Below are 11,901 nucleotides of genomic sequence, written 5' to 3'. Positions count from 1 at the left end.
GTGCCTACCCGCTGTAGTCTTTATCCAGAGTTCCTTCACCAGTCTATGGGATTTACCAATAGCGTCCTGGGTGTTCCCTCGACGTCGAATTCCAGACACTCAAAGATTCTTTATTTCTTTATCTTCATTTTCTTATTTTGTTTTCAATTTCAAATTTTTAACCATTCAGCTGGTATTAGTAAATTGTTTTAAATTATCACACGCCGCACCTCCCTCAACGTCAGACTCAAACCGGCTCAGGTCTGGCAATCACCCTGTGTGAGTCTGACTTATAAAGGGTGCAGAGACAGGTGCAGCTAATTGAAAGATAATCAGAGCTGTAGGTGCTACAGTGAAGACAAACCGGTTTGATCAGTGAAGACAACCTTAAACCTACATGCAGCCAGAAGAGAAGGATCCAAAGACACCAAGCAGTGCACAGGGTGATAGAAAATCTAACCTCACAGGCGTGAATCATGACAGAACGCCATGATCTCCGCTCTCTGCCAGCCCACTTCTTCGCTGCAATCACTACTCATCACCTCCCAATCTCCCTCCTTCTGTGTAAATAAACAATTTAAATTTAAATACTGTAATATTTTAAATAAACAATCCATGCTGGATTTTTTATGTAAAAACAGTATTTAAATTTAAATTGTAGAGAAGTGCAGCAGGACATGAAAGGTTAACCCTTCACGCAGCTCTGCAGCACGGAGCAGAAATGTACTTCTTAATCAATTACACTTTAACAACTCAACATATAAGTTCTAAAATAATTAAAAATAACTTAACACTTTTATATTTTGTGATTATGACGATTTTACGATGTGTTATACTTGAATTTTAAGTTGGGAGACAAAAGTCGATCTTTGCAGCCAGAGAGCAGAGTTAACCCTTCACAAAACTGCTGCAGCACGAGCAGAAATTGACATATTTAGGATTTAAAGTTTAACTAGAGAAATTGCATTTCCTGTGAAAATGCAGTGTGATTGCTTATTGTTGAAAAACAGCTGAAATGAGCTAAAACATGCTGAAATGTAGCTGAAATGGAAGAACAAGCCTAAGTTAGCAGAATAAGCAAAAATAACACATATTTGCTGAATTTTGTTTAAATAAACAAAAATGAACAGAAAAATTATTAAGTATGATTACAACAGAAAAGTGGGCGTGGCAGAGAGTGCTGGCAGGAGGCAGAGAGCGAAGATCATGACACGCTGCAGGAGGTAGCTTCTCCCTGCACCTGTGGGCTGTGCAGCAGATGCTAAATCATTAAAAAATATATATATTTTAAATAAACAATCCATGCTGTTCATGCGGCTCATCCATCAATCAGCTAATTGTGTGTCATGTCCAATCTTGCTTTGAAAAACCGTGAAAGAGCGAGTCTGCTAAAGTCAAACTGCTAAGTAGCGAAGGACTACTGTATATGAATGTTTCTGTTCAGTGCCCTGAGATGACTTCTGTTGTGACTTGGCAATGTATAAATAAATTGAATTGAAACTGAATTGAAAAAGACCATCAGGAAGTCTGGAGAACTGTTGATCTGGACGGCTCTACAAGATCACAGCAAGAGAAATATAAAGACCAAGACCAACGAAGATCAGAGGTTATAACAGGATTACATCTGTGGAAATTAGTCTGAAACTTCTCTCAGGCTTTAAAAAAAAACTCTCAGTCAAAACCTCCTGATGCATGCTCAATAATCCAGGTAGAAAAAAACAACAAAAAAAACTCAGGTCCTCTGGATGGATTCAAAAAACTAAAAATTTTTTGAAACGTTTCCTCTTTCATCCAAAATACTTTTTCAGTCTTGAGAAGAAGAATGAAGAAGTGTTTTGGATGAAAGACGAAACGTTCCTACAGTTTTAATTTTTGAACCCGTCCAGAGGACCTGACGACTTTTTTTGGGTTCAGTCAAACCTATTGAGTAACAGTGTTTAAAACAACTGTCTATGCTTGGGAGGTGATGTACAGAACAACTGAGGATCCAAACGCACAAGCTAAGATTTAACAACTGTTCAGCAAGCAGAGTAGTGGTCCCCGGGTTAGCTATGTATATGCACTAGGGCTGGGTGATATGGACCAAAATAAATATCTCAATATTTTTACAAAAATCGCAATATACGATATATATATATAGATAATTTTCTTTCCATAAATAACAAAAATATATTTGAGTCAAAGTTTTGCCGGCTGTGGCTGAGTGGTTAGAGCAGTCGTTCTCCAATGCGAGAGTTGGGGGTTCGAATCCACCAGCAGTCACATGCTGAAGTGTCCCTGGGCAAGACACTGAACCCCTCATAGCCTCTGATGTGTGTCCCATCCGTGTATGAATGTGATCTAAAGCACTGATTAGTCTCATTAGAATGATTTGTTCAATTAGCTTTGTAGAGATCTAGTAGAGTGGTGTGGATGGGTAAATGAGGACAAAGATTGTAGTGTAAAGCGCTTTGAGTATGTTGAAATAAGACAGAAAGGCACTATATAAGTAGTCCATTTACCATTTATCATTTACCAGCCGGTCAAAGCAGATGGCCGCTTGTCCTGAGCCTGGTTCTGCTGGAGGTTTCTTCCTTTTTAAAGGGAGTTTTTTATTTCCACTGTTGCCACTGTGCTTGCTCAGGATGGGAGACTGCAATGAAGCCAAGATTCTACTTGTCTGCTGGATTCCTTAGATAAAGAACTTTACTAATTGGCTTTTATGTGAATGTTTCTGTAAAGTGCCCTGAGACAACTTTGTTGTGATTTGGTACTATATAAATAAACTGAATTGAACTGAAATTTATTAACAGCTGTAACTGTACAAAATAAATGCCTAAAAATAAACAATTTAAATATATTAAATAGTTTATTTTTTAGACATTTATTTACATATATTAAACAATGATCCTCTTCAGCTGGGGGCAGCTGTGGAAGGCTAGAGCAGTCGTCCTCCAATGGGAGAGCTGGGGGGTTCGATTCCACCAGCAGTCACATGTCAAAGAGCCCCTGGGCAAGACAATGAACCCCTCATAGCCTCTGATGTGTGTCCCATCAGTGTATGAATGTGATAAAGCTCTGATTAGTCTTTGTAGAGATTTAGTAGAGTGCTGTTTGAATGGGTAAATGAGGCACAGATTGTGTTGTAAAGAGTTTTGAGTATCTTGATAAGACAGAAAGGAGCTATATAGTTCATTCAGCTGTGCCGCCTTCACGTTAGTGTGTGTGAACTGCAGGTCCGATAGAACCGTCTCCTTCCTTGAAGCAAACCACGGTTCAGAGCTCATTTAGCTGCGCTGTGTGCCTTTTAGAGGAACACAGAGAGGAAGTGCGACATTAATAAATCAGCAGTTTATCATATCGCTAAAGAAACGGTCCCGTCGGCTGTTGAACACGATGGCTAAAGCGTTGTCTTGTTAGCCGCTAAGGACCGTATCGTTAGTGATATGATAAACTGTTGATTTATTAATGTTGCGCTTCTTCTCCGTGTTCCTCTAAAAGGCACAGAGCACAGCTAAATGAGCTCTGAACCGTAGTTTGCTTCAAGGAAGGAGACAGTTCTGTCAGACCTGCAGTTCACATACGCTCAACTGCTGTGTTGACTTCTGCTAAACATCTCCTCTTGCCCGCCCACCTCTTGAAGAAGCAGGAAGGGGAGGGGGAGCGCGGCTGAGGGCTGTGTGTGTTCGAGGAGGTAGAATTCTTATCGGTTCCTCGGCACCACCATCACCCAGGACCTCAAGTGGGAGCCGACCATCAGCTCCCTCATCAAGAAGGCCCAGCAGAGACTGTACTTCCTGCGACAGCTGAAGAAGGCCAAGCTGCCGGCCAAGCTTATGGTGCAGTTCTACACGGCCATCATCGAGTCCATCCTCAGCTCCTCCATCACGGTGTGGTACGCCGGGGCCACTGCCAGGGACAGACTCAGACTGCAGCATGTTGTGCGCTCAGCTGAGAAGGCTGCAGCCTTCCATCTCTCCACGACCTGTACGTCTCCAGGACTGTGAGGCGAGCAGGTCGGATCACAGCTGTCCCTGCTCACCCTGCACACAGACTGTTCGAACCACTCCCCTCAGGCAGGAGGCTTTGGTCCATACGGACCAGAACCTCCCGCCATAAGAACAGTTTCTTCCCCTCTGCTGTTGGACTCCTGAACACTCATAATGCTACCTCATAATTTCTGCTTTGGTCACATTACATCTGTATTATAACTGAATACTCCATTTGTACTGTTTTCTAAGCTTTTTTATTGTTTTCTATTGTATGGGTGTACACATGTTTATGTTATGTTTTTAATTTTACTTTATTTGTGGGTGTACACAGGTCTTATGTCTTATGTAATGTTCTCATTTTTACTTTATTTTTACTTTATTTTACTTTATTACTATTCGCACCTTATGTCGAAGCAAATTCCTAGTTTGTGAACCTCGTTCATTGACATGGCAATAATAAACTGATTCTGATTCTAGAAGGAAGGGGGCCGCCTGGGAGAAAGAAGACGGCAGGATTTCCAAGTATAAAACTATGTCGTTTTATATCAAGATAGCTCAACTTATATCGCCAAAAAAAAAAAGAAGGATCTCGATATTTTAAAAATATCGAGATATCGCCCAGCTCTAATATGCGCTATCTTGAAACATTTCTGTAACACGGAGTGCAACATTCCGAGGAAACAGATAAAGCTGAACTTTTAAAAAAGAAAATTGTTTGTGGCATTGCTGTTATATTTAATGTTTTTGATCAATCAGTATTCAGATTCTTTGGAAACAATTCTAGCAGTTTTGATATGAACTCTTTAGGACCAGTTCAGAACTGATTATGGGGCAGAACTATTTTCAGCTATTCCCCAGTGAGAAACCAATGGATGCATTGTTCATGGGAACATTCAGGGCCCCTGGGGGAACACCGGAACCCCAGGGCCCCTGGGTTCCAAGCTGGGTCTGCAGGAGCCTTTGTAGCTCTTTGAACTGCTCCACTGTCTGGTCCTTCACATCAGGATTTGAGATTTGTAGCCGGATGCTTTCTGTGGACCAGTTCAGTTCTCCAGAAAACATCTCTGTCAAGATCCGAGCCACCACTGGAACCACCTGGACAATGATGAGTTTCTTCTCTTTTGGTTTCTTGTCAGGCCAGTCTTCTCCAAAACAGAAGAACACCTCAAAAGGTGGAGGGTTTGGAGCTTCTCCCCTCTGAAACAGGATGAGGCCTGAAGAGCAGAATAATGTTTGTGAAACTCATGGGTCAGGAAATCAAAAATATTTGGAGAAAACAGACCTTGCAGGAAGTCGTTGAGGCTGAACACTTTAAGCTTCCTCTCTCTCTCTATTGGATTTGATGGTCCCTGTTCTGGCATGCCTGGTCCTGACCAGAACACCTTGCACTGACAGAGGCGAATTGCATAAATGTCCTGTTCTTGGATCTCCAGGATAAGACCTCGGTCCATTACATCCAGAAGGGCCTCGGTGTAGAACCGCTGCTTCTGGTTCTGGATTTCAGATGTGCCTGGAAACAGGACCTGCTGCAAAGTCACAGGCCCAAACAAGTCCACTTGCTCCGGGGTTGGTTCCAGGTGTCCGTAGTAAAGACGGCAACCCTGGGGATTACTGACTGTAAGGGAGCCCATCGTCCGCCCCCTGTACAGGAACTTCAGGTCCAGATCTGTTACTACAGCAACAAGAAATGAGAAGGTTAGAGGTAGTATTATCATTTCATCTTGAGAACAAAACAACTGACTTACAACAAAGGATAATTTCTGATGGCAAACACCTTTAACTATGCCCCTCGGTCAGGTGGGTGGAATGCCCAGGTGAAGGAACAGGTCACACTTTAAATCCTGCATAACCTACTGACACTCAGATCCACAGAAATATTCTGAAACAAGCAATCAACTCGAGTCCACGTTAAATGGGAACAGAAGATTCAAGGTATCAACCCTAACCAGGGGCGGCTGTGGCTGAGTGGTTAGAGCAGTCGTCCTTCAATGCAAGTGTTGAGGGTTCAAATCCACCAACAGTCACATGCCGAAGTGTCCTGGGCAAGACACTGAACCCCTCATTGCCTCCGATGTGTGTCCCATTGGTGTATGAATGTGATAAAGCTCTGATTAATCTCTTTAGAATGATTTGTTCAATTAGCTTTGTAGAGATCTAATAGAGTGCTGTATGAATGGGTAAATGAGGGCACAGTTTGTAGTGTAAAGCGATTTGAGTGTCTTGAATAGATAGAAAAGGTGCTATATAAGTACAGTCCATTTAGCATTTACAGTCCATTTAACCACCCAACTCAGGTCTGAGGTTTCACAGTACATCTGTTTGTTTTTATGTTTGGTGTGTGCCATTTTTAGGCCTGAGCAGCGAAGCGCTGCGAAGGCCTATTGTAATTAGGCCCGAGCAGCTAAGCGCTGCGAAGCCCTATTGTAATCGTTCTGTTCAGGCCAGAGTTGCAATTTTTTTCCGCCAAACGAATTGACGTTTTGGAGGCCTTATCATATCCCAAAAGTCACCAAATTTGGCAGACGCATAAGGACTGGTGAAAAATTACATATTTTAAGGGTGTGGCAAAAATCGCAACAGAAACGGCTCAAGGGCGCCACCTAGAAATTTTCAAAATACCCTCCACATTAACCTTAGTTTGTCATAGAAACATGAAATTTGGTACGCTTGTCCAATTCACCAATATGCACAGAAAACCCTCTGGCACCAACATTGTACGATAAACAGGAAGGTGGCCATTTTGGAATGCCGGCCCAATTTTCACACCTTTTTGACAATTTACAACCTCCGCATTTGAACAAACTCTTCCTACGGATTTCGCTCAATCGGTTTCAAACTTGGCTATTTTGGTCAAAAGGCATGGTGGTGTTGATATTTTCTGGGTTGTTAATATAAAAGTTTGATATGTTTACACAATTTACAGTTTACTTTAAAATGATAATTAAAGTGTTTGCCTGCAGTTTTAGCTCTGAGTCTCAGAAAGGATCTGTACTTTGTGGAAATGAAAACATTGATACCAGTTTATTTTGTTCATCAATTTTATCATCACTCTTATTAGTCATTTACTTTATATCAAACTCTGTTAAAGCTTATCTAAAACTGTAGCAGCTAAACCCCTTCAACATCAGTGTGAAACCTTTTAACTTCTGTTTCTCAAACTCAGCTCCAGAACCAGTCACTGACCACAAACGTACTGTCTGTTTTTACTCTGATAAGATTGCAAATGAGCGCCTGTTGTGTCAAAACATGTTACGTGTGAAGGTGTATAAATGAAGCCGTACTGCTCATGGTTTTTGGAGAACACACAAGAACTCTTGGGCTGCGTTTTCGTTTCATGTGTTTTCCCTTCTGCAGAAGAGAAATAAACCTTGCTACGTGTTTTTTAACAAAGTTCTCAGTCTGCTAAATTTTATTGAACAACAAAGTTTGATAAAACTCCACAGTGGACGCAAACTTATCTAAATGGTTAGTTTCGGAGCATGTTGAAGGGGCGGGGCCAGACCTCAAAGTTTGACATCTCGCCATGAAAAACGAAACGCTAATAGCTCCTACACGAAAACTGTCTGAAATATCAAACCTTCAGTGATTGATCCACATCCGGTCCCCTGCAAGACTGAATGGTCAAATCATGACATCACTTAAGCCACACCCCCTGTCAACAAGAAGTATAGTCTTACATTGAACGATCCCTATCTGACCCGTTACCTGATCAGCATGATAGTGTGTTCAGTGACCGAAGACATGTTGGTGTAACTTGCTTTCCAACACTAACAGTTTGGGATGGAGCATGTGGGCGGCGTGGCGAAGTAAGACATAACGCCGTCGCCATACGTTTGGCTCTAAATTCCACAGTTTTGAACCAAGGTGCACCAAAATCAGTTTGATCGATCATTATCCACCCCTTGAACCGGAAGCCATGATAAGTGGCCAATAGCCTCCACAGTGCCCCCTAGAATATTTTAAAATCTCAGCCCCAAGCCATTTTTTGAACGATAATTTTGAAACTCTGTGAACATAAGTATCTTCGGAAGTCAGCCATTTTGGGTCAAAGGGTCATTTTTGGGCGTTTCTAATTGTGAATTTTAACAAACTCCTCCTAGGAATTATGAAGGATTGCCTTTAAACTTGGTTGATATGCTCTTAAGACATAGGAGAGTAAAAGTTATCTAAAGCTTGCGTTTTCGTATATGTTAAAGGGGTGTGGCCAGGCCTCAAAGTTTCGCTTCACGCCATGAAATTTCCAAACACTATAACTTTCACATTAAAAGACCGAAATGCATGAAACTTGGCATGACTCATTCCTGTTGGATGTCCGACGATCCACTGTGGTCATATTTTGACGTCATCAAAGCCCCGCCCCCTCAGAACAGGAAGTCTCTTTTTTAACTTTGAATGCTCCCTCTTTGACACCATTGACCTAATCAGGACGATCCTGTGTTAGAAGACAGATAATATAGTCTGATTTGCTTTAAAGCGCAAACCGTTTTTGCTTGAGGATGTGGGCGTCGCGACATGGCGAAGTAAGACGTAATGCCGTTGCAATAAGTTGGGCTCTAAATTGCACAGATTTCAGCCAAGGTGCACCAAAATCAATACGATTGATCATTATCTGCCCCTTGAACACGATAAGTGGCCAATAGCCTCCACAGCGCAACCTACATTATTCCTACAGTTATAGCTCAGTGATAAAACATCAGATCTACACCAGATTTATTGTGCATCATCAGTGAGGACTTTTAGACACGTTGATATTGTGGTTTAACATATGACTCTAGTGCGCCCCCTAGATTATTCCAACAGTTATATCTCAATGATACATTATCCTATCTGCACCAGCTTTATGGTACATCATCTGTGAGCATTTCTAGACATATTGGTATTGTTGTTTAACATTTGACTCGTGTGCCCCTAGCTTATTCAAACTGGTATAGCTCAATCATATACAGTGAACCCTTGCTATAATGCGGTTCACCTTTCACGGTCTCGCTGCTTCACGGATTTGCATCATGCATTGTGTTCTACATTCTGATTGGCTAAACAGTCTCAGTAGTTATAGTAGTTATTTGTAAAAAAACATTTATACAGTACTTTTATTTGTTAAACAAATGCTTGGGCCTGTAAAAAGTTTTTGTTCTTTGGTTTGAATGTATTATGGAGTATTTCATTGTATAATTGTAAAAAAAAAAAAATGTTACTACTTCACGGATTTCGCCTATCACGGGTTCTTTTTGGAACGTAACCCCCGCGAAAAACCAGGGTTCACTGTATTATCCAATCTGCACCAAAATTTATGTGCGTGATCAGTGAGCACTTATAGACACATTGATATTGTTCTTTACCATTTGACTCAAGTGCGCACCCCTAGACTATTCTAACAGTTTTATCTCAGTGATACATCATCCAATCTCAACCAGAATTTTGGTGCATAATCAGTGACCACGTCTAGACACAGTGATATTGTGGTTTAACATATGACTCAAGTGCACCCCTAGATTATTCCAAGAGTTATATCTCAGTGAAATATCATCCAATCTGAACCTGAGGTTTTGTGCTTCATCAGTGAGCACTTGTAGACACATTGGTATTGTTGATTCATGACATAACTTAAGCCTCACCTAATCAAAGAAAAAACTGTCTTGGATGACACTTCCAGCTTGGCACTGTGTAAGATATTAGACTGAAACTTTGTTCGCTAACTGTTGATTACCACACATGACATGTTGAAAAGCATGAAAGAAGTGCTTGTCAAACATTTGTCACAAAAAAGGAAGTCACCATAACTCCTGACTGGAAGGTCAAATTTCTCATATACTTGTAAGACCTGCAGCTGGAAAAGTAACGAGATGGACGGAAGGCAATGTCGAAGATTCGGGAAATGTGCCTTGTGGTGAACGCATGCGATATTGGCTCAAGAGCATTCGCGATGGTGACTAGGTGGACTAGCTGGAGCTTCCTCGGTCACCATAAGGCAGGAGCGGTGCTTTGCTGCGAGGGCCTCCAATGCTGCTTGCAGCTTTAATTATTATTGGAATCAAAATGAACTAGAACTTGCTTAGAAGTGGATACGGTTTTTTGGGGAATCAATGTGGGCTGCACAATGGTGCAGCTGCCTTGCATCAAGAGAGGAAGCAGGATTAACCCCCTGGTGAGTTTGTTCTGTGTGCAATTAGCATGTTCTCCTTGTATGGGTTTTCTTCCATAGTCCAATAACATGCAGGTTAGGCTAACCACTAGATATTTTCTTTAAGTGTGACTAGTTGTATAAATGCAGCACAGTGGCGCAACTGGTAGAGCTGCTGCCTCTCAGCGAGGAGGTCCCTGGTTCAAACCCCGGTCCAGGGGCCTTTCTGGGTGGAGTTTGCATGTTCTCTCCATGCATGCGTGGGTTTTCTCCGGGTGCTTCGGTTTCCTCCCACAGACCAAAAACATGCATGTTAGGCTGATTGGTAACTCTAAATTGTCCCTAGGTGTGAGTGAGAGAGTGAATGGTTGTTTGTCTCGTTTGGCTCTATGTGGCCCTGTGATGGACTTGCGACCTGTCCAGGGTGTACCCCGCCCCTCGCACAGTGATTGCCGGACATGGGCACCGGTGACCCCCGTGACCCAAAATGGAATAAGCGGGTAAAGATAATGGATGGTTGTATAAATAATATCTACCCTGTGATGGACTGGCGACCTGTCCAGATCAATTCAATTCAAAAATACTTTATTAATCCCAAAGGAAAATAATTTGTTGTTGTAACTCGTTATCCTCATTTCATTAAGAGATGTTATAGATACTGATGGCTGTAGGCAGGAAGGATCTCATGTAAAGGTCCATCCCACAGTGGATCCTAAGAAACTGGCAGCAGATGCCGTCCGATCCGTCCACCCAGAGTCCCAGACTCGGCTGGCCTCTTGGTTCCTCCAGGATGTAGGAGCGCCCGAATGTTGGGCAGAGCTCCCAGAGCGATGGGCACTCCTCCCAGCAGTCTGCCGAGCTCCTTGTCGCTGTGTACAGCCAACTGTAGGCGTTGAGGGACAATCCTGTCCTTCTGCTGTTATGAGCAGTGTTTCCTGCTAGTTCCAGGATCTTAGTGGCCAGGCACTCGAGCACAGCTGGCAGGTAGATGAGAGTGCGTCCACAGAACATCTTTTCAACTCATTTGAGATTTGGGGCTGCAGTTGAGATATTATTTGAACTTTTGAGATGATAATCAGCTGCTGTTGGTTGTAGAAAACTGCCTTGTTGCCATGGTTATGTATCATAACAAATGTCCAAAACTTAAAAAGTTTCAGTAAAAATCCTACCAGCTGCACAGTATCTGATACCAGAGGAAACAATCATCCAAAAAATGTGATTTACATCCAGAAAAACAGGAATTAAAGTTTTCAAAAGCAAAATCTTCCGGTAAGATGGCGCCCGTGTACATGGCCTGCAATCTACCTCTGACGATACTGTTTGGATTATTTCTGCTTTTTTCGTTTTTTGTCTGGGATCTCAACTCGCTGCTTGTGTATGACCGACAACCGCTCCTCGATCTTCGATTGTCTGTATCTGCAGTCGCTGATTCGGACCATTTTGATCGTGACTCAGGACCCTCCCCTCTTCCACCCCTTCTGGCAGACGTGCCTGCTTGTTTACGCTGGGCCCCAAGCCTGCCTTCTCGGAGATATCGCTTCAGACGCTGGGGAAAATGTGCCGGCCGGCTGGTAAAACTCAAAGCTCTGCGTGGTCAACGTTTCCACAGCCAGCTTCCTACGTGGCCGGATCAGGGAAGATATGGGTGTTGTCTACCGGCCCGGTGCTTGGACCGTCCTGGAGGCGCTGTTTTTAAAAATCTGCAACCGTTGGCGCGCACCACCCCCACCATGGCTGGTTCTGTGTCGGACCAGATCAGGACGTGCCTCATCAACACAAGGTCTGTTGCCAACAAGACTTTTATCCTAAATGACTTTTTTAACGACGAGG

The 11,901-nt window shown here is 42.7% G+C and overlaps 1 protein-coding gene across 1 annotated transcript in view; it reads right to left on the bottom strand.

Moving 5' to 3' along the window:
- Nucleotides 1-4,674: 4,674 nt before the first annotated feature.
- LOC119428361 (interferon regulatory factor 5) overlaps nt 4,675-11,901 on the bottom strand; it is a gene marked incomplete at its 5' end in the record, with an annotated part of 40,971 nt that continues 33,744 nt past the window's right edge. The window contains 2 exon segments of the mRNA XM_037696037.1: nt 4,675-5,164; nt 5,233-5,622. Coding sequence (XP_037551965.1) covers nt 4,794-5,164; nt 5,233-5,622 — 761 coding nt within the window.

The sequence above is a fragment of the Nematolebias whitei genome, chromosome 22, assembly GCF_014905685.2.
Source record: "Nematolebias whitei isolate Nwh7 chromosome 22, NemWhi1, whole genome shotgun sequence".
NCBI classification, from domain to species: domain Eukaryota; kingdom Metazoa; phylum Chordata; class Actinopteri; order Cyprinodontiformes; family Rivulidae; genus Nematolebias; species Nematolebias whitei.
Note: the sequence above shows the minus strand (reverse complement) of the source record. Positions and strands in the feature narration are given on the sequence as shown.